General features: G+C 38.8%; 1 protein-coding gene across 9 annotated transcripts in view; it reads right to left on the reverse strand.

Moving 5' to 3' along the window:
* TENM3 (teneurin transmembrane protein 3) overlaps window positions 1-21233 on the reverse strand; it is a 321876-nt gene that overhangs the window by 88035 nt on the left and 212608 nt on the right. For 8 of the 9 annotated variants that reach the window (XM_086612225.1, XM_086612224.1, XM_086612223.1 and 5 more), the window contains 2 exons: window positions 13193-13315; window positions 4142-4356 (listed from right to left, as the gene is read on the reverse strand). In XM_086612225.1, the coding sequence (XP_086468351.1) occupies window positions 4142-4356; window positions 13193-13315 (338 nt within the window). Of the gene's footprint in view, window positions 1-4141; window positions 4357-5718; window positions 5726-9087; window positions 9096-13192; window positions 13316-21233 lie in introns of all 9 variants that reach the window. The other variant, XM_086612227.1, reaches the window with a different exon arrangement.

The following is a 21233-nucleotide window of genomic DNA, read 5'->3' on the forward strand; positions in this document are numbered from 1 at the left end:
CTTTGAGGTCCCTTCCAACCCTAACCATTCTATGATTCTATGATCCCTACATTTTGGATTATGGGACAGAAAGAGAGTTAAATTTGCTGTGTTCTGTTATTATTTTATGAAGAAATGCTAAGCAAGCAATAGGAAGTCGATCCTGCTCCAAGACAAGGGTGTAAACAAAAAGACTTCTTGAGATCTCTCCCAAGCTCATTTCTATCATACTTTCATTATGTCCACTACAGTGGTAGGATGAATGGCAACAGAGGTTGTACAGCTAAGGAAAGAGAGACTCCAATTTCCTCTTATTCCAACTTCCTCTTATTCACTGTCTGGTTTTAACTAGAGACAAAAAACAGGTGAATAAACAGGATCTGGGAGAGAAGTGGAGAACAAGGTGGCAAATGTAATATGCAAGTTTTACATTATAGCCAAAAGTGACATGGAGAGAAGGCAGACATTCATAGAAACATCAGTGCTGAAAGGAGAGAGCTAAAGAAGATGGTGGTTTGTCTTTACATGTATAGGGCATCATAGGCAGAGTGCAGGTAGTAATCAGCTCTCTATTATTCAATATAAGATCTGAAAATTCAAATACTAACTTTTGAGAACAGGCAGCAGTTGCTCATTTGCATAAATTTTGTTATTAGCACTTGTCACTCTGTGACTGGGAGATAAGAACAGATAGCTTTCAAGAGACGCAGACATGAAGTGATATGTATAGGTGAGATGATACTACTTTTCAAAGTTCTCATGAAACAACCCTAGCTTTACACATCCAGACATTGGCTCTGAGCCAGCTTTTATCATTCTATGATGAGAGCTTGGAGCTATGGTAGACAGATCTACAGAAATATCAGTTCTATGACTAAAAAAGCAGACATCATTAAGGCATTGTATGAAACCATCATAGTTCAACATCTGCTATGTTCTGATCTATGTAACTCAAAAAGACTGCAGTAAAACTGGAGAACATTCAGAAAAGGACAAGGATGATCAAAGGACTAAAGCAGCTTTCATGCAATGAATGACTAAATAGACTGGAAAAAATACAACTCATTGAGGACACTAGAGCCCGACAAATCAAGGGTGGCATGGAGAAGAAATCAGTGAGAAACTCTCCACTGTCTCTTCCAAAACACTACCAACAGGGTGTCAAACTAAAAGTACCAGGAGGCTGCCTAAAACACACTGAGGAGTGTACTGTGAGATGCACAGTTAAGCTGTGAAACTCCTTGCTGCTAATGTCATGGCTGCTAAAGGCTTCCATAGGTTCAAAGGTGACTAGGCAAATTCATAGGAAAAAAGAATCTATCAATGGTTATAAAATACAAAGACAGCACCTATGACTCAGGAAGTCCTTCAGCCTTACAACGCTGGAAGCCAAGAGTGTATTGTAGGAAGAATCACTACAAATCTGTCATGCTGCTATAGTGATCTCTACATATCTGCTAATGGCCACCATCACAGACAGAATGCTGGGCTAGACAGGCCTTTGATGAGACCCAGCATGGACATTCATGTGTTTTTCTAGTATGTTCCTGTGACACTTGGAGCTATACAAGTAAGCTGCCTCATCCAATGGAAGCATATGCAGTAAAGCCCGGAATTAGCTGTTAGTTAATTAATCTGCCCCTGCCAGCTATGCCTGGCTTGCAGTTAAGAGCTTTTGTCAGTAGAAGTCATAAGAGTTAGGGGAAACAAGAAAACAATAAATATTTATGCTTGCAAAGCCCTCGTGTTCTATTTCATTAGACGTCCTTTTGCCTAAATACCTTATTTTGTTTATATAAGCTACTTTGGTGAAATACATATTTTACCAGTACAAGTTGTGTCTCCATCAAAGTCCTGTGACTAGGATTTTGTGGCAGAAAGGCTTAAACTGTTGAGAAATATTTTATTCTGATTTTACCCCATGTGCAGGAGCACAGTCACAAAAAACCCTCAACTGCTCACTGGAACTGCATTTTTAGGAGATTACGTATATGCTTTATCTCAGGCACCTAAATCAGATGTCACTGGGTTCAAGGTTGTATAAACATTCTGATAACCCCACACCCTTGAGAATCTTCAGCAGCCCTAGAAGTTCACCAGGGCATTGATAAGTAAGCATGTCTAATTTTTCAAGGTATCAAGTGTCAGTGAAACGGTTTGTAAAAAACACTTTAATTATATACCAGGCAAAAATAGGACAAGAGAGCTTGACCTATATCCTGGGAACAATATATCCAAAACATCACAGAAACTACAGAAGATATAGTAGCAGGAGCCGCATATGATTCTTTCTGTTGCATCATACTTAAACATAAATAAGCACTTGGGTAGTAGGAATCCAAAGGGAAAGGAAAAGGAGTTTGTGTAAGATGATGATGGGAAATAGATGATGGGAAATAGATTTAGTTATCTCCTTTTCCTGAGTCTTTGGATAAAGGGCACTCCTATTTCAATCTTTTTCCAGGATAACGAATCAAGGAAGGATCATTTTTCGCAGACTTATCTACTTGCATAACTTCTCATATAAATGCACAGTCGCGATCAGCTTCTTCAGTTTTATTCATTCTTGCCACGCATGTATTCCCCCAGCTCTTGTTATTGTTGTTATCATTGAGATGGCATTTGTATTCCAAACCCTTATTTCCAATGGCTGATAACTTTCTGAATCAATTTTCTTTGAGCTAGAATTTCTCATGCTTGTTGTCAGCCTGAGGGTGGGTGTTCATATGTGAAGTTCTGAAGAAAATTCATTTAATCATTTTCATGAAGATCAAATTTTTAAATAAACATAAGTGCATTTTCTGTGTTCAGTAAATTTTTTGTCATTTAATGGAAACTAAACAAAAAAATAAAGCTAATGTAATTTTCTGTCATTTTAGCTGCAAGAAACTCCTTTGCTGACCCTAATTCTTTCTGTGTTTTGCAACTGCTAAATAGGTGATATAATTACCAGTATTTCTATGCTCTAGGTCTTCTAAAAGTTATGTTGATGAAGAAACAAAATAAATCTATATAGTGCAGTAGTGTGAAAATTAAAACAAATGCAGGATTAAAAAAATTATTTGAATTTTGCAGTTATGGACTCAAGTGCGTATCAGGCATAATCAGACAAGCTTCATTCCAATTCTATCATTAGGTTGATAGAGTTGTGTCCAGGACAAACCCATATACTTAAAAAACCATAAAAATCAGTAAGATGTAGCATAATTGTCTAAATGGGGTAGAAGAGCATGAGCTCAACTCCCTTTTCAAGTGTAACAATGGTTCAGAGTCAGCACTTGGGCAAATCCTGAGCTGCAAGAAGTCTAAGCTAGGAGGATCTTAAACCTTAAAAATAAAATCTGAATACAATTGATTCTAAAACACCATCTCAGGCAATGATTCTCCTTTTCTCTGGCTGATCCAGAAGACTAATCATTCTTTATACTTCAACTTTTCTTTAACTATGGATAAAAAATGTTTTTTTTGTTACTAGGCAAACACATGACCATATGCAATAAAAAGTCTCATTAGAAACCTTCTGAGGGGTGGAACATAATAAATCCTCTGGGACACTTAAAAACAAAGTTTCAAGACACTAAATGTCTAGTGAAGACTTGACACTTTTAGAATCCCAGATCACTGTACCTTTGTAGACACATAGTACGTATTTTTTTCTTTTATGTATCTATTCAGTGAGACACCAAGCTGTAAATACTGTAGCATTTGCTTGTAGAACAAACTGAAACTTCCTTGAAAACCTGTTGTCTTCTTGCTTGGAAATTTGGCAAAGCATCAGTCTTTGCCAGGTGCTCTCGACCACATGTGTGGCCATAAGATACTGTATTAGTTTGCCTAGATTTTTAAAGATATGTCTACATACCATGGAAGAAAAAAAGCACCTAAAAATTCTGCATTAAACAACTCCCTATCTAAAGCATAATCATTACTCATGGCATTCAGAACAGCTCATAAACAAGAACTCCCTCCCGTCAGTTTAGATTCATTACTTATAGTATTATAAATGTTTTGGACATCACGTGACATCAATAAAGCATAAAAAGTAAAAATAAAAATCAGCAAAATGGAAAAGGACATAATCCCGAGAAAGAAGAAAGACACAGAAGATACAAGCTCACAGTTTTTGGTAACGTGTCCTACTTTTAACGCAAGCAGTTCTCACCTGAGTGTGTGAAGGTGGTAAGCCTTTTCGGCCATATACTCCAATCAATGCATCTTTCTGAAGGGATATATTAAATTTAAGAAATTGTGGCTGATCAATGAAGAGTTGTGATCTCCAAAAAATCCCCGGGGGAACTTCTTGTATCGCTCTTCGGCCTATATCAAGTTCTCCAGAATCTATAGTGTTGTTTTCTTGTGCAAATCCCCCTAATTTTCCTGACAGGTTAGAATAATAAGAGATCAAAAATTAGTATTCCTTTCTTGCTTTCAATCATTCTTCATATAAACCATCAAATATTTAGAATCACCTCAGATGAAATGTTACCTGACAATCTTTCTGAATATAAGAACTCAGGGAGTTCACTGATTTGAAAATAAAAAGGCAAAGATACCACAAACACCTATCAAGTAAAAATATTGTACTTTCCCTAAGCACTAGCACTATGGAAACTGTTTTAGGATTTACATTAATAACTTTTTTCCCCAAGTATTTTAACAGGGTTTTCCAGCATAAAATCTCACACTAAAAAAATGTAAGGTAAGAGGACATGCAGCATACAAATTTTAAGAATAATAGATATATAAACAGCCAAGAGAACTAATATACAGTTGGGGTTTTTTTCTACGTTAAATACCAGAGCATTTACACATTAACAACGTCTACATCTTTACTTCCTTTTTTTTGTTTGTTTTTGCTTTCCCCCAAAAGAAAGGCATCATTTCTTGCTCCACTGCACCTATATCCTTATGCCTTCACTCTCCATAACGCTTACATCCTCTGCACAGACTAGCCTCAGCCCCAAGCTTGTTATCACCTCCTTGTCCACACTTCCTCCTGAATAAAATGTACATTGGCATGTCAAAGTCTGGTACTTTCACTATTTTTTATACCATGAATACGTATTTATCCTAGGAATAAGAACACAGAAGTGAAGGGCATTAATGATTTTTCTCTACAAAGCGTTTGTGCAACTATCACTTAGCCTTAGGAGGCCAGCGACAATGGCTCGGAAATGCCCAGAAGAGGCACAGAAGATGTTACTATTCAAAAGACACACAATGTCAAATCTAGACTAAGACGCAAAGATGTGTAGGAACTTGCTTAACAACACATCAGCTCCGGAGTAAGCAGGTAATGCCGCGTTTAAGCAGCTGGCACATCAAGGTGAGCCTTGAGTGGAGCAATATAAACTAAAATGGAACTGTAGTTACAATCTTATGGTCCGCTGCGTTTTTACCAATTTATACTCTTTTTTTCAGCAGCTAGTCTATCATAAAGATTGAAGTAAACCCATCTGAATGTGATAAGCATGTTCAAGTGATGCTGACTTGTTGGCATACAAGTGCTCTGAAGAAATGACATCGCTCTGCTGCTGCCCTGTCTTTTATGTTCAAATTCTACATTATTCATCATTTGATGGAGCAAACTGACGCAACCTTTTTGCAAACATTTAGACTTTAACAAACTAGATTAAAATCTGAAATGCCAGGTGAGGTCACAGATTGATCCTCGCCACTTTTTGTGCATCCAAGATGAACAGATACTGCTGCTGAATTAAACAGGTACAGAAGCAGCACTGAGAGGCTTTGAGTGGGGGCTTGTATCATCATCAGAGCTGCGTCACAACAGCGTTGCAGTCACTGAAAATGTCTCACTTACAGGATCATCATATTGACCAGAGTTCTGCTGAGGCAGTGAAATATCTGATCCTGGAGAAACCATTTTTCTTTTTACATACTTTTCAGGATGAGTCTGATGCTTTTCTAACTTTGGACTTCATGTTTCACAATATTCATATGTTATTCTAGAAGATGGATCTGTATTCACTATTTTGATTCATTTAAGCATTTGTTTCTTACCACTTCCTTCAAATTTAAGCATGTTGCGTCACATAAATTCACACACTGATGACTGGTAATCACTAAACAATAAACACTTGTTTGCAGTATTGATCTGCAACTTCCCCTATATCTACATTTGAAATGAAAAACAACTACCTCTTATTACAGAAAAGATGAACTAGACAGCTCAAGTAGGTGCAATTTATCAAACATTTTGACTAACTTGCCAGGAATGCCTATCACTGGGCTTCAACACTTATACTTAGCAGATAATGATCCTCTGGACTCATATTTTCTTCACTAAAAAAGAGGTAATTGTATCCTGTAGCCACATGTCCCTTGAATGCCACACTACCTCTCTCAAAATCATCACTAGTTTTTTACCCTCCTAAGAATAAGGTGTTAATTATTCTTTGTTCCCTGTTGTAACTCAATAGGCATATGAAAAATCTTAGTAGTGTCATAATTTCCTTTTCACATTCTAAATAGCAACAGTTCTAACACACAGCTTTAAATTGAACTATGAAATGTCACATTCATTCACACAATTCCATAATGACTTAACTGTCCAAATAAGAAACCAAATTTTAAAATACTTAGCCTCCAGAATATATTCTCTTTCACTATACTTCTTCTCTACCTCTAAAGCTTTTTTTCACAGACCCTCCCCAAAAGATAGTAATACAAATATACATAAATATTAATAGGTAAATAATATTTATATCAGGATTTGTACTTATGTTGCTAGATACTATTATTTAATTTACAAAATACACTAATTTGCTGTATCACATACTGTCTAATATATACAATCATTATATGATGCATTTACGATACGGATAATCCAATGCATTATGGCTAATAAATAGGTAAAATATTTGTTATATTTATTATTTACAAATTGTATTTTGACTATCTGAGGTTAGGGTGGACCAAATCCTGAGTTAAACAAATATTTAAGGCAATAAACAATATTTAATTATTATACAATAAAAATAATTCACAAATATCACTAAACTGACATGAAGCCAAACTCCCTCTCCTTATTTGCAAACATCTGTAGATTAAACCGCAAAATACACTGTGAATAACTGAGTATCTATAAAACAGAATAAAAATGAATGCAGAACCAAAACGCTCAACAATAATTGCTGTATAGTGTCACGCATAATATCATTTCCCATCCTTCAAAGGCAGTACTAATTAGAATATTAGGTTGCAAGGCTGAATTTACAGTCAATAGCATATTCTCCCATTCTATTGAATAACCTTGTATTCAGATCTGTTTCTGTGAGACATCTGCTATATATCCTTCTGCAACAACCATTTCAAGAAATGAAATCAAATTCTCCCTTAGAAACATACTTTAGAAAGAAACCCCAACATAACATCTAATTAAGAAGTTAATATACCTTTAATTAATGAGGTACTGTAAACAAAACAAAAAACCTCAATACAAAGTCAATCGTATCCTGGGCTGCATCCAAAGTGTGGCCAGCAGGTCGAGGGAGGTGATTCTGCCCCTCTGCTCTCGTGAGACCCCACCTGGAATACTGTGTTCAGCTCTGGAGTCCCCAACACAAGAAGGACATAGAGCTGCTGGAGCGGCTCCAGAGGAGGGCCACGAAGATGATCCAAGGGCTGGAACACCTCTGCTATGAAGACAGGCTGAGAGAGTTGGGGCTGTTCAGCCTGGAGAAGAGAAGGCTCCGGGGTGATCTTATAGCAGCCTTCTAGTACTTAAAGGGGGCCGACAGGAAAGCTGGAGAGGGACTTTTTACAAGGGCTTGTAGTGACAGGACAAGGGGCAATGGATTTAAACTGAAAGAGGGCAGATTTAGATTAGATGTAAGGAAGAAATTTTTCACTCAGAGGGTGGTGAGGCAGTGGAACAGTTTGCCCAGAGAAGTTGTAGATGCCCATCCCTGGAAGTGCTCAAGGCCAGGTTGGATGAGGCTTTGGGCAACCTGGTGTAGTGGAGGGTGTCTCTGCCCATGGCAGGGGGGTTGGAACTAGATGATCTTTGAGGTCCCTTCCAACCCGCACCATTCTATGATTCTATGATTCTATATCAGTTAAAGCAAGTATAATGTATTTTAATGAGTATAATCTCAAAAAGTGCATTTAAGGAAGCTGAAAGAAATGCCCTTTTCTTTTCCCAGTCACTTTTTTCCTCTCTTGTATTTTTAAAAAATCTGCAATTAAGCATAAATTATTATTATAAGTTATGTCTGAATTGCACATAGATTTTATATATTCAAGATACTTAGGGAAGCAAGGAGGGTGCACAGCAGGCTCACTACCCTGGATTTCAGGAGAGCAGACTTTGGCCTCTTCAGGGATCTCCTCACTAGAGTACAATGGGATGAAGCCCTGAAGGGAAGAGGGGCACAAGAAAGCTGGTTAATATTTAAGAATCACCTCCTCCAAGCTCAGGAGCAGTGCATCCCAACAAAGAGAAAGTCAGGTAGGAACACCACGAGGCCTGCATGGATGAACAAGGAGCTCCTGGACCAACTCGGGCACAAAAAGATGGCCTATAGAGGGTGGAGGCAAGGACAGGTAGCCTGGGAAGAATACAAAGAAATTGTCCAAGCAACCAGACATCAGGTTAGGAAAGCTAAAGCCCTGATAGAGTTAAATCTGGCCAGGGACATCAAGGGCAACAAGAAAAACTTGTAAAGATATGTCAGTGATAAAAAGAGATCTAGGGAAAATGTAGGCCCTCTCCAGAAGGAAACGGGGGACCTGGATATCTGGGATATGGAGAAGGCTGAGGTTCTCAATGACTTCTTTGCCTCAGTCTTCACTGGCAAGAGCTCCAGCGGCACAGCCCAGGCCACAGAAGGCAAAGGCAGGGACTGCGAGAATGAAGAACCACCCACTGTAGGAGAAGATCAGGTCCGAGACCACCTAAAGAACCTGAAGGTGGACAAGTCCATGGGACCTGATGAGGTGCATCTGCGGGTCCTGAGAGAGCTGGCAGATGAAGTTGCTAAGCCACTATCCATCATACTTCAGAAGTCATGGCAACCTGGTAAAGTTCCCACTGACTGGAAAAGGGGAAACATAGCCTCCAACTTCAAAAAGGGGAAAAAAGAAGACCCAGGGAACTACAGGCCAGTCAGTCTCACCTCTGTGCCTGGCAAGATCATGGAGTAGATCCTCCTGGCAATTATGCTAAGGCACATAGAAAATAAGGAGGTGATTGGTGACAGCCAACATGGCTTCACTAAGGGCAAATCCTGCCTGCCTAATTTGGTGACCTTCTATGATGAGGTTACAGCATTGATGGATAGGGGAAGAGCAACTGACATTGTCTGCCTGGACTTGTCCAAAGCATTTGATACTGTCCCACATGACATCCTTGTCTCTAAACTGGAAAGACATGGTTTTGATGGATGGACCACTGGGTGGGTAAGGCATTGGCTGGATGGTTGCACTCAAAGAGTTGTGGTCAATGGTTCAATGTCAAAGTGGAGGCCAGTGACGAGTGGTGTTCCTCAGGGGTCAGTACTGGGACCAGTGCTATTTAACATCTTTATTGGTGACAGGGACAGTGGGATCGAGTGCACCCTCAGCAAGTTTGCAGATGACACCAAGTTGTGTGGTGTTGTGGACATGCTGGAGGGAAGGGATGCCATCCAGAGGGACCTTGACAGGCTGGAGAGGTGGGCCTGTGAGAACCTCATGAAGTTCAACAAGGCCAAGTGCAAGGTCCTGCACGTGGGTCAGGGCAATCCCAAGCACAAGTATAGGCTGGGCGGAGAAGGGATTGAGAGCAGCCCTGAGGAAAAGGATTTGGGAGTGCTGGTGGATGAGAAGCTCAACATGAGCCAGCAATGTGCGCTGGCAGCTCAGAAAGCCAACCGTATCCTGGGCTGCATCAAAAGGAGCGTGGCCAGCAGGTCGAGGGAGGTGATTCTGCCTCTCTACTCAGCTCTTGTGAAACCCCACCTGGAATACTGTGTTCAGCTCTGGAGTCCTCAACACAAGAAGGACATGGAGCTGCTGGAGCGGCTCCAGAGGAGGGCCACGAAGATGATCCAAGGGCTGGAACACCTCTGCTATGAAGACAGGCTGAGAGAGTTGGGGCTGTTCAGCCTGGAGAAGAGAAGGCTCCGGGGTGATCTTATAGCAGCCTTCCAGTACTTAAAGGGGGCCGACAGGAAAACTGGAGAGGGGCTTTTTACAAGGGCGTGTAGTGATAGGACAAGGGGCAATGGATTTAAACTGAAAGAGGGCAGATTTAGATTAGATGTAAGGAAGAAATTTTTCACTCAGAGGGTGGTGAGGCAGTGGAACAGGTTGCCCAGAGAAGCTGTAGATGCCCCATCCCTGGAAGTGCTCAAGGCCAGGTTGGATGAGGCTTTGGGCAACCTGGTGTAGTGGAGGGTGTCTCTGCCCATGGCAGGGGGGTTGGAACTAGATGATCTTTGAGGTCCCTTCCAACTCTAACCATTCTATGATTCTATGATAAAACAAAGACAGCAACATATGAGATGTGACCAACTGCTAGAACACAACGATTAAACAAGCTCTGTTTTTAAACCTTTCTTTTTTATTGCCTAGTTATAAAAACAGATAAAGCACTGATGCACCTCAAGTAAATGTTTGCATTTGATCAAGCATGGCTTACAAATTACTTTGGAGAACCTAAACCGAAATGACCTATAAAATTCATTATATCCATAGAAAACACACATTCTTATGCCACCTTATGCAGCCCTGAATCATGCCTGTCTAGATAAGCAGGTGATATGTTGCCAGCAGCTTACTGCTCATATAGAGAGAAGCACTGGGAGAGGAAAAAGAAAATCCACAAAAGAAACAAACAAAAAAACCTTTGGAAAAGGCTTGTTCAGAGATTCAAGCTTCACTTAACAAATGATTTGCATTTAAGGATCATTTAACATGCTTTTACTGTCAATTTATGACTAGCTATTTCTAGGTAAACCACAGCTGAATTTTCTTCATAGGTCATAAGGATGTATTTTCAAGTTTAAGCTTTGCTCATTCATCACATGAAGCATCTGTACTTCTGAATGGCAAATGAATATCTAGGATCTAGTACCCAGTGGGCTATGATTTTCTAACCACAGCAGGCCCAGGATTATCCAAAGTTTAGATGAGAAAGTCAAGGAAAATGCCTGGCCCATTCAACACTGGGAGTTTCTCCCACCTAACTTAGAGTATCAGGATATTACCAGGAGGCTGAAGAGGGGCAGTACTGAAAGTTGTTCAGCTGTCGAAGTGTCCAAACCAAGGCTTTGTTGAGTCTTCCTTACAGTTTTCAGTAACTAGTAAGATAGCACAGGGTCCCCCTCCTTAAATTGCACATCTAGTCATCACACTTTCCCTTCTGCTTAACCTTCCTTTTGTGGTTTAAAATGTGTATTCTCTGGTCGGTCTGTTGTTTAGTATTGATGTATGCTGATAAATGACCACTTACCGTATTCTGCAGAGGACAGCATTTTAACAGTGGATGGAATTAACCCTGTTCTCTTAGGGACATTAGGAAGGAAAAATGTGATTTGATATACTTGTTATTTCCTTTTATTTTTGAAGCAAAGTACAACAGGTTTTAATTTATAAAAAAAAATAAAAATAATCAAGGGAAAAAACCAATTTATATTTATCAAACATGTACAGAAACATGTATATTTTAAACAACAAAGTGTATTGGATACTAAGGGTTGAAGGCAGTGGGATGACGAGTTGTCACTGCAGCATCAATATTCATTAACCATGCAGTAGCTTTTTGCTATTCATTCTAAACAAGTAAGAACACAGAAAGAGATAATGAATATCTAAGTGCAAGAAAAGGCAGTAGGGTAAAAGAAATGAAAAAACAAAAAGTCCTACTGTAGAAGCTTCACATGCTTACAAAGATGACATAAAGAATGAACTGAGTTGTATCTTTTCTATAACTTGGAGCTGTGGTAACTTGAAAAATTTTCAAGATGTCAACTACTGGCAGAGGCTTCCTCCTCCTCAGTGGTAAGGAGGTCAGCTCTACCTTGTGAAAGGGAAAATGGATTTTTGTGTAATGAAGCAAATATCGCATTCATCAACCATTTAAATCAAGTTTTCCATTCAAAAACTATTGATTTTAAGCCTCTGTTAGCCAAAAGCGCAAGGGCTCTTAAATGTTTTGAGAATCTTAAAGGGCAACATGGAAAAAGGTCGATAAAAAATAATTCCTTTATGTGGTTTGTATTTTAAAAGCTCCTACAACAAAATTAATAAAGTGGGTTTTTTTTGTTTTTGTTTTTTTTTTTTTTACTTTATATATTGGTCAGATGATTCAGACTCAATCTGAATACACCAGAGACTCTGAGAAATCAAACAAACATATTATACATGACCTATTAAATTTCAGAGAAAACTTAAAAAAAAAAAAGAAGAAAACATCGTCATCTGTAGAGAAAAACATAAGTCATTCTACAGCGAGGCCATCATGCCATAGGAAGCTCCTTGATCATGAGACGCCTCCTACACACAGCTAAGAGGGATGCTTTGAAACTATGCAAAACCTCCCTGAAGTGCCTTTTCTGGTACCAACTCTTCAGAAAAGCGAGATTATGTGCCCCCTGTTACAGACAAGGCATTTGTCTGAAAACTATCTAGAGCTCATTGGGACTCCCAAAGATGGAATCTTGTTATCATCTTCCCCTTAAGAATAGCATGTTCTGTCACCTCAGGCTCCCTGGCTTAATTTTGGCCATTTCCCCAGTGTGGGACCCCAGTCACCCCGGCCCCTCAGGCAGTATGGTCTGAGCCAGCCTCAGCACCATCCTGCAATCTCCAAGGACCACATAACAATCATTAGATTATCAAGGATTTTAGAGTAAGTAGAGGTTCTGCTTCTGGATGCGAGAAGAACTTTTCTATCATCATCAAATACAACGTAAATTCCTATGAAGAATTTTGGTTGACAACCAGATTTCCTGGTAAGATCAACATGACTGCCCAAGATTCATCACTCCCTCCACATGCTAGGTAGCGGGAACGGTGCACTCTTTTCAATTGAAACACAACTGTTTAATATCTACATGTCTATTTCAAATTACTATTACTGATAAATGCTCTGTACTTCCATTAAATATACAGTTTGGAGGAAAAGTGTTAAAGTCTGGCAATGTAAATAAGACACAAAGAAAGGAAATGCTCCAAAAGGAGGAGAGAAATTGGTGCCTGTTTCACTTACCATTTTCTCCAGCAGGTACTGTTACAGGATGTGTTGGCACAGTATCAGAATTCACTTTTCCATTCTCAAATGTATCATTTTCAGTTTGCTGCAACTGCCAGTTGAGGCCAAACAGATGCATTGCTGGTGGTAAAGGATACAGGTTATTTGATGCTCTTAACCACAATGACAAATCGCACAAATAATGGCTTTCCATGCTTTGCAGCGGAGTAGCGACTCATACATTAAAAAATTAAATTACAGGAACAAGCATTCACAGACTAATAGTTCAACTTAGCAATGGCACTAAGCAATTACTACCACTGTCCTTTAATGATATAGTGCTTTCGGTGAACACAGTTGACAGAAAGCTCATCAGTCTCATTTTGAGTCTTTTACAGGTCCCAAATCAATGTTCAAAAGGATAGGCAGTAATTATGTCCTTTCCTCTTTTTTCATTTTTGATCCTTCTGAAGAGACAAATCATTTAAATGAACTCCTGAATGACCTACTAAAATAAATGATTTCACCGGCAGATGGATCCGCTCTGGTTAGCCAGAAAAGGAAAAGAAACAATGCAAGAGGAGAGGAGGGAGAGAGCTGTGGGTGTTGCAGCGCTAATCTAAGACATGAATGCTCTTTTTCATGCTATCACCAACACCCTGTGCCATCTCCAGTTACGTGCCCATTCCCCATGCTAGTCTGCAGAATGAGGCCAAGACCATTAGCAGAGCTGGAAACACTGGGGCACTTTGCTCTGGTAATGATAATGCATAAGCTAGGTTTCTGCACTACTTAATTCCCCACACTATGTTTATTAGAAAGGTGATATCATGTTAAAACATTTAGCTAAGCTAATTATGAAACACCGGGTCGACCTTCCATGGTGCGTGAGGGAACTACTTAAAGAACCTTGATATCACCAGGGATTAATGAATGAACCCCCGTCTAAACTTTTAGAGCAAAAATACAGAAAATAAAAATCACCTTAACGCTATACTGTGATAGACATAATGCATGCAATTTCTTGCTATGTGTGGTGTGTTTCCTTCTCTTCCAATGATACCACTAAAATTAATTTTATTGTAATTACTCTGACTTGCGTTTGGTATAACATGGGTTTGCTGATTCTATGACAGCAGCTATCTCCAAAGCTGAAATAGTCTTTCAGTGCTACTGGGCAATAAAAATACACTGGAAAAAAATTCTCTAATAATGTCTTTTAACTGTTAGTGCAAAATATAAGGAAGACAATTCACTATATCTTGTTGCTTCTGCTCCTTCTGTCTCTGAAACAGATCACTGCTATAGTCGATGCTATTAATTTATTCATTCCTTCTATCCTAATGACAAACAATTCTTCATCCCTTTTGGTTTCATCTCTGATCTTTCAATCTCTGTATTTACCATGGCAACCCTTACTTAAGACAAACAGGCATCAGTGGAAGTTCAGTCAGGAAGACAGTGAACATTGCAGAATTAAGGCGCTCTCCGTGAGATCTTTGTCTCAAACCCTCATCTGCACCCCCAACAAAATAAAAAAAGAGAATGCAACCAAAGACCTATTACTGAATGCTTCAAAGACTGAAATTCTCACTAGAGATGACATATTCTCTTTGTGCCAAGCCTCTGACTCTACTATTACTCTTCTTTCTCAGACCTTAAATTGCCTGTCAAAGCCTGATAATGTAGAATGTTTGACCTTAAAACCTTATTTCTTTTTTCCCCTCCCATCTCTTGTTAAACCATAAATCCGACCACCACTGGTTTTGGTACATTGCTAGAATTAGCCATTATTATTTTGGCCCTATTTGGCCCCCTCAGCTGAAATTCTTATTTATGTATTAATCATCTGATGATTGTATCTGTTTTAATATACTTAGTCACAATCCCTAGGGTCAAACTCTACTATCTGCTATACTAGTCACCTCACCGGCAGCAACGAAAGACTTCAAATAGCTAAACATTTCATGATTCAAACCCAGTATATTTCTTGTCTTCAGTCTGGAGGTCTACATCAACCTCTTCTAGCTTTGCTGGCTTCTTATCCCTTTTAATACTTTTCAGGAGAAAAAAAGACAGTGATACTCATTTTGTAACTATAGAAGTGCAGCCCTTCCGAACACAGGAGCTTAGAACATCATTAACAGCTCTGTCTGCTGGTACTATGTACATGCCCTGTGCCTCTTCAAGCTCCACTGGGAGGTTGGAAGGGGAAGCTCCAACATGACCTTCTAGCCATTCCCTCATAATTCAAAACAGCTGGAATTTGAAGTCTTCAAAGGCAAGGACTGTGGGATCTGTATTGATTGTATCTCAAAGAACCATACTTACTACAAGGTAAGTGACAATTACCTTCTCTTTGTATTTGTACTGATGTGAGTCCCACTATAGTTTACTGTCAAAGATGATGAGTAATAGTTGTATCCCTAAAAAACACTACTGCTCTCTCAACTTTGACACTGAACTAGCACCAAGTTCAATAAAAAATCTTTAATAAAAATGAGCAGATGGAAACGTACAGCTGTTTCACAGATTGTGAATATCAGAATATTTCTGAAGCAGACCAAAAACGTTGCTTGACAGCTCTAATGACAACTCTAAACTTACAGCGTGTACTAATATACTAAATTCAACTGTGTAATCTCTCTGAGACAGCACTAAGGAATTTAGAGAATTCTGCTTTCACCACAAACAGATGTGAACAACACAAAAGAATTAGGCTTGTTAATACCAGGACCAAAATACACAGCAAATTTCTGTAGAGATGGGGAACTTTAAGACCATGGGTAAATTGACTAAGACAAATCCACGTACTATTTTGTTGATGAAGATTTGTCTCTTCTCAGTCAGTCCTTATCAGTGTTAGGAGGACAGCGAGGCACTTGCTAAAATTTCTTGAAGCCCCCCGTGAGTCTGATTAGCAGCACCTGGTACTGGTAACCAACCACACACTGAGATCACATCTCAGCAGGAAGGTCCAAGAACTTCAAGTCAAACATTATGAACTAGTTCTGAATTTCCAGGAGTGGGAATGATGCAGACATGCTGCAGTGGTGCATAGGTTTGATTTCCCCAGGTCTAGAAAAGGATGAAGACTTTCTTCCACATTTGGGACAGGGATGTAAGAATTCAATCCTCTTCTCTGTTTCTGAAGAATTGTTTCTATTATGTTTAGAAAAATGGTAGGTTTACTTCTTTCTATAACGAATTTGATATATGAAGCAAAATTAAAGCAAAAATATATACAGCAAAATATGTTTCTCAGTTGCTATTTTAGTCCCAAACCTAATGTAAAGCAGTTTCTTGATTTTTGGATTGGATATTGCCTGTCAGGTCTGGTTTATTCCCACTCAATTTGGCATTTATTTGGTGTTAGACGATGACAATGAAGACAAGAGACCCTTCCTAGAGTCACTAGTTCTAAGCCTGTAATTACGCTGCCAAGTCTACGAGGGTACTAACACTGGAACTACTTTCAATACTGGCATATCTTTGATGGCAGCAAGGACTTGTCTGAGCATACCAGATGCTTCTAACCAGAAGGCATGCAGCTTGTGGTGGCTGTGGTCACAGACCACAACAACTCAATCCAAATAACCCACAGCTGCAAGAATGGATGAACCCTCAGGGGATGGGAGAAAAGATAGATTGTCACAATTCCAAATGTGCCCACAAACCCTAACAAAAGCCTCCTTTTACTTGTATCAAGACTGGGATGACTTCCCCTTGGGGAACAGGATGAGTTTTTAAGCAGAGAAACAGATGATGATATCCTCTGCCTATTCTGCTGTTTCAGTTTCCATCTGTGAAGTAATCTCTAGCTACCAACAGATCTTCACTTGCTGGAGTTATAATAGCACTTTACCTTGGGACTGAGAGTTGTTCAAGGTGGTATTTGTACTGCTACTGGCCAAATTTTCAGCGCTATGGCCATCCTTTAGAGTGCAGTGATATTTTAACTGGAAAGAACTCCATTCCCTTAACAGAGTGGGAAAGAGAGGCATCGGAGAGAGTAAAGTCCTCCAGGGTCTGTGCTGCTCTTGGCATGAACACAGCACCAGTGTCTGGTGCTGGTAGATATGGCTGAGTTCTCCAGAACAAATCTCAAAAGTACAAGCAGTAACCAAACTTATAGTTGGGCTTTTACCCCCTCCTTTTATATTTCTGCAAAGCAGCACATGCCAAATGGACTGGGATATTCAAAAGACTGAGAGCTCAGATTAAAGGAAGCTCATACCTACAGTAGCATTGATGTTAACACAAAAATGCTATCATTTGTTACAGGCTATCAGGTAATCTTACCATCTGTCACCACGCGGTTCACTGAAGGGTTTCTGAACCACCTTAAACTGCTTTTTCAAGCTTGGTTGATCTTACCTTTCACTCTGTAATTGAGGCCGAATTATTTTGGTTTGTAATCAGTCTACAAGCCCTTAATTTCCACTCAATAATTAACACTGTAACTAAGAACACATTTCACAGCAAACACCTGGAAAAAATACTATGACTAGTTTACATTGTATAAAACATTTTACAATAATCTTCTTCAGGAAAAAGTTGCTGCCATCAGGCCCTTTCATTCTTTTAACATCGGCAGCCCGTTTGTCTGACATGCTCCTTTCTCAAACTAGTATGGTGCTTCACACGGTCTCTTTACAAGGAACTTCATCTCGAGTAAAATACACTGTATTATCACTTCTAAACCCTCTTCGAGATTTTCTTCAGAAAGTCAAAAAGAAATCAGTCTCTTTATTAGCAGGTGGTGAGACAGATCATTTATGTAACCACATGGCAGAACCAGGACCGTGAGAGCTGACAACTACCTGCTGCATTAAACCGGGGAGTGCTCTCCCTTTGCTGCCTTGCTCACTGGCTCAAAGCTCTCTTCTGTGAAAGTTATGAGAGGCAAAAGAAGAATTGTAACAGACAACCAATTTACACAGCTGTTTCTACATTTAGCAAACCTGGGCTTGCCTGGATTTTCTTTTTTTTTTTTTTTTTTCCCCCCCTCATCATACTCTGGAATGGTAAGATGATAGGGACAGCTAATTGATAAAGAAATTAGACAGGTGTTAGCATTCTCCATTATCCAGGATGTAGCTCTGAACAGAAAACAAAGTTTGGACTCAGATGCGAGCATACATACAACACTGGGGTTTATGATTGCTATTAGAAAGAAAGAATATTTTTGTTCTTTGTAGGGAAGAGAAGCAATATACTGTAAACCCCAGAAATTTATTTATAATTCTGGTCAAAATTTCAGGGCATTTCTATTGCAACTCACCAGGATCAACCACATCTTTTTTTGAAGTACCGTAAGTGACAAACAGGCTCATATGAAAAACAAAGGGCACAGCAAACACCCTAGGAGCTGTACATGTGAAAGCATTAAAGATGCAGGCATTAGGGATGAACAAACAAAACCATATGCATATAAGCAGAGGCTTTATCCAAAGTAACTGGAGAGGTAACCAAAGTTTGAGTCTTAAGTCTCTGGAAGTACTGGTCAGAAGTGCCAGTAATTCAACAGCTTCTGTTCTCAATTTGTAAACTTGTTTTTTGCTGTGAAAGAATTCTAAAGGTGACACAGTGCATTTCAGAGGAACAAGGATTTCACAGATAGGAGGATTCTTTTAAGTAGGAAGAAGCAGAAACAGAGTTGCCTGAATTGGGAAATGGACTACCAATGTTCCTTCAGCTATTCTTAGAATAATGACACATGAAAAGTTAACACTAGACAGCAGAAAGAAAAACCACCAGCTATCTCTGACAAGCAAGCATCTCCCCAAGACTTTTGGAGATCAGGCCTATGGTGTATGTTCAATAAACATAAAGAACTCAACACTATGGGGAAAGCTGGCAAGAGAAACTGACTGATGTTGGCGACCCTCCTTCCTTTCTCCCATGTGTTTTACAAGGTATGGTAATCAAGTCTTATTATTCATGAAGCTGTGCTTGAAGATGAGCTTCTTGCTAAGATACTGAACTCATCTTCCAGGACTGCTACTGCTACATATATCTGGGTGCTGGTGCTTTCAAACCATGATTTACAAAATTGCTTCCCTAGAATTAATAGAATAATATATATGCACACTTGCACATAAGGAAAAGTGAATATCATTTATATTTAAAGCAATGCAAAAAGATCATAATTTAAACTAAGCAAATTGCAATTATTGCTCAATCTTGTTGAAGGATTATCTTCTAGTTCATCTCCCTGTTGGCAATACATTTTCAAATGAAATATTTGAACATTGAAGTGGTTTTTAAAATTATCTCCCCTATATTTTTCTTGCAGCTATAATTAGAATCTAAACCTATTTTATTCTGAAGGACCTGGAGTGGACCAGAAGATGTGCAAATCAACTGTCAGTAATTTGCATTCATTTGCTTTTTTCCAAGATAATAGGATGCCTTGGACGTTGCTGCAGATCAAATAATGTATTAAAAATAGTTGATTAAAATTTTAAATAAAGTGAATTAAAAGTTACAAAGACAAGTTCTTTATTTATTACTGTTTTTCTCAAATCAACAAGGCCTTTTACTTCTAAATCTAAAATAACTTAAAAGTACATGCTTTGGAGCATCTTTAAAAGATTAGCCACCAGGAGCATCATATAAAAGTTTCTGAACCTACATACTGAATGTAAAACACTTCAGAATAGCATTATATGAAAAACTTAGCAATACCTATCAAAATCAATATTGTAACTGAAAAAGTGTGGTCTCTTTCTTTTTATCCTGAACTGTTGAACAGGTCCATTGATTTTACTGTTTCACCTGCCAAAAAATCCAACCTTTATACTCTATTCCTCGTTTTCTCTTGGAACTTTCCAACAAAGAATTTGCAAAACACATCACAAAAAATTGCCTAGAAAAAAATATAGCAACAGAGATAGATCTGCTATCTACTATGAATAAACTTACCGTCTTCGACCAATAGTCAAAGATGATTATATGCCACTTTAAAGTATTGTTGCGTTTGAACTGTTAAGAGAGATGTGTGGTAGTCTAGGTGTAACTATTTTTACTACATTCAACCAAAACTGGAACTTTTTTTCCTCTGAAAACTTGCATGGCTAGATGCCTCATTTTAGTTGTCAAGCCAGGGACCTTTATATAACAACTCTGTCAACAGTATTATGTGAGGCACATTCAAAGCTCAAGGGAGAATCCAGATTTCTTATAACAGAAACAAAGATCATTATTCAGTAGCCCTTTATTAAAATAAAATGGATCTGTTATGTCTTGTTTCAGATTTGTCCATTTATTCTGACGATCAACCAACATTCCCCATTACGTAATAGTCTTCAGTACTATCTAAATAATCTTTAGTATTATCCTGGCATTTCTCCTGAACATAGCTTAACGTTGTTCACAGTTAAGAAGATGGTGAAAAATCATTACAGGTACAAAAATGATGGGGAAGTGCATATTAGATCGCTGACTCCTTTGAGACAAGGGCTGTTTTGTCTCTTTCAGTTCATACAAAAGCATGAAAAAAGTTCTATAAATTTTGAGTTTCTATCCAATAAAGTCATAATCAATGACTTTTTTGTCAATTATTGTGGGGGAGAAAAAAAAAATCCTGTGATTTAAGCATTTCAAGACTGGGTTAAGACTGCAGGATAATTACTTCTCTGCATTCCTTCAGGCATTTCTTTACTCTCTTCCTTCTCTTCTTTACTGCTTCCCTTTCCTCCCTTAAACTCACTTTCTGGAAAACAGCTGAGGCTCAGGCTTCTGCTTATCTATTTTAGTTTTTTTTCCACAACTCCAACAGAAGTCTTGCTCAGGGCGACAGCCTTTAGATTGCAGCCCTCATAAAACAGAAGCGTTAAGAAAAGCAATGCCGATGTAATGTCTCAAAATTCATTGGAAACATCTTTCTTAGGAAGAGCATCAAGGAATGGGTCGAATCATTTTTGTAGTTCAAAAGCCTTATTTATTACAGAAAACTCCCCAAAACCAACAAACCCCCACAAATCTCTTGAGGGATGTAATAACAACAATATAGCACTATATGATCACGCATAACCTATTTGCCTGTTGATGGCAC

Source organism: Tauraco erythrolophus, chromosome 5 (genome assembly GCF_009769465.1).
Source record: "Tauraco erythrolophus isolate bTauEry1 chromosome 5, bTauEry1.pri, whole genome shotgun sequence".
NCBI classification, from domain to species: Eukaryota; Metazoa; Chordata; class Aves; order Musophagiformes; family Musophagidae; genus Tauraco; species Tauraco erythrolophus.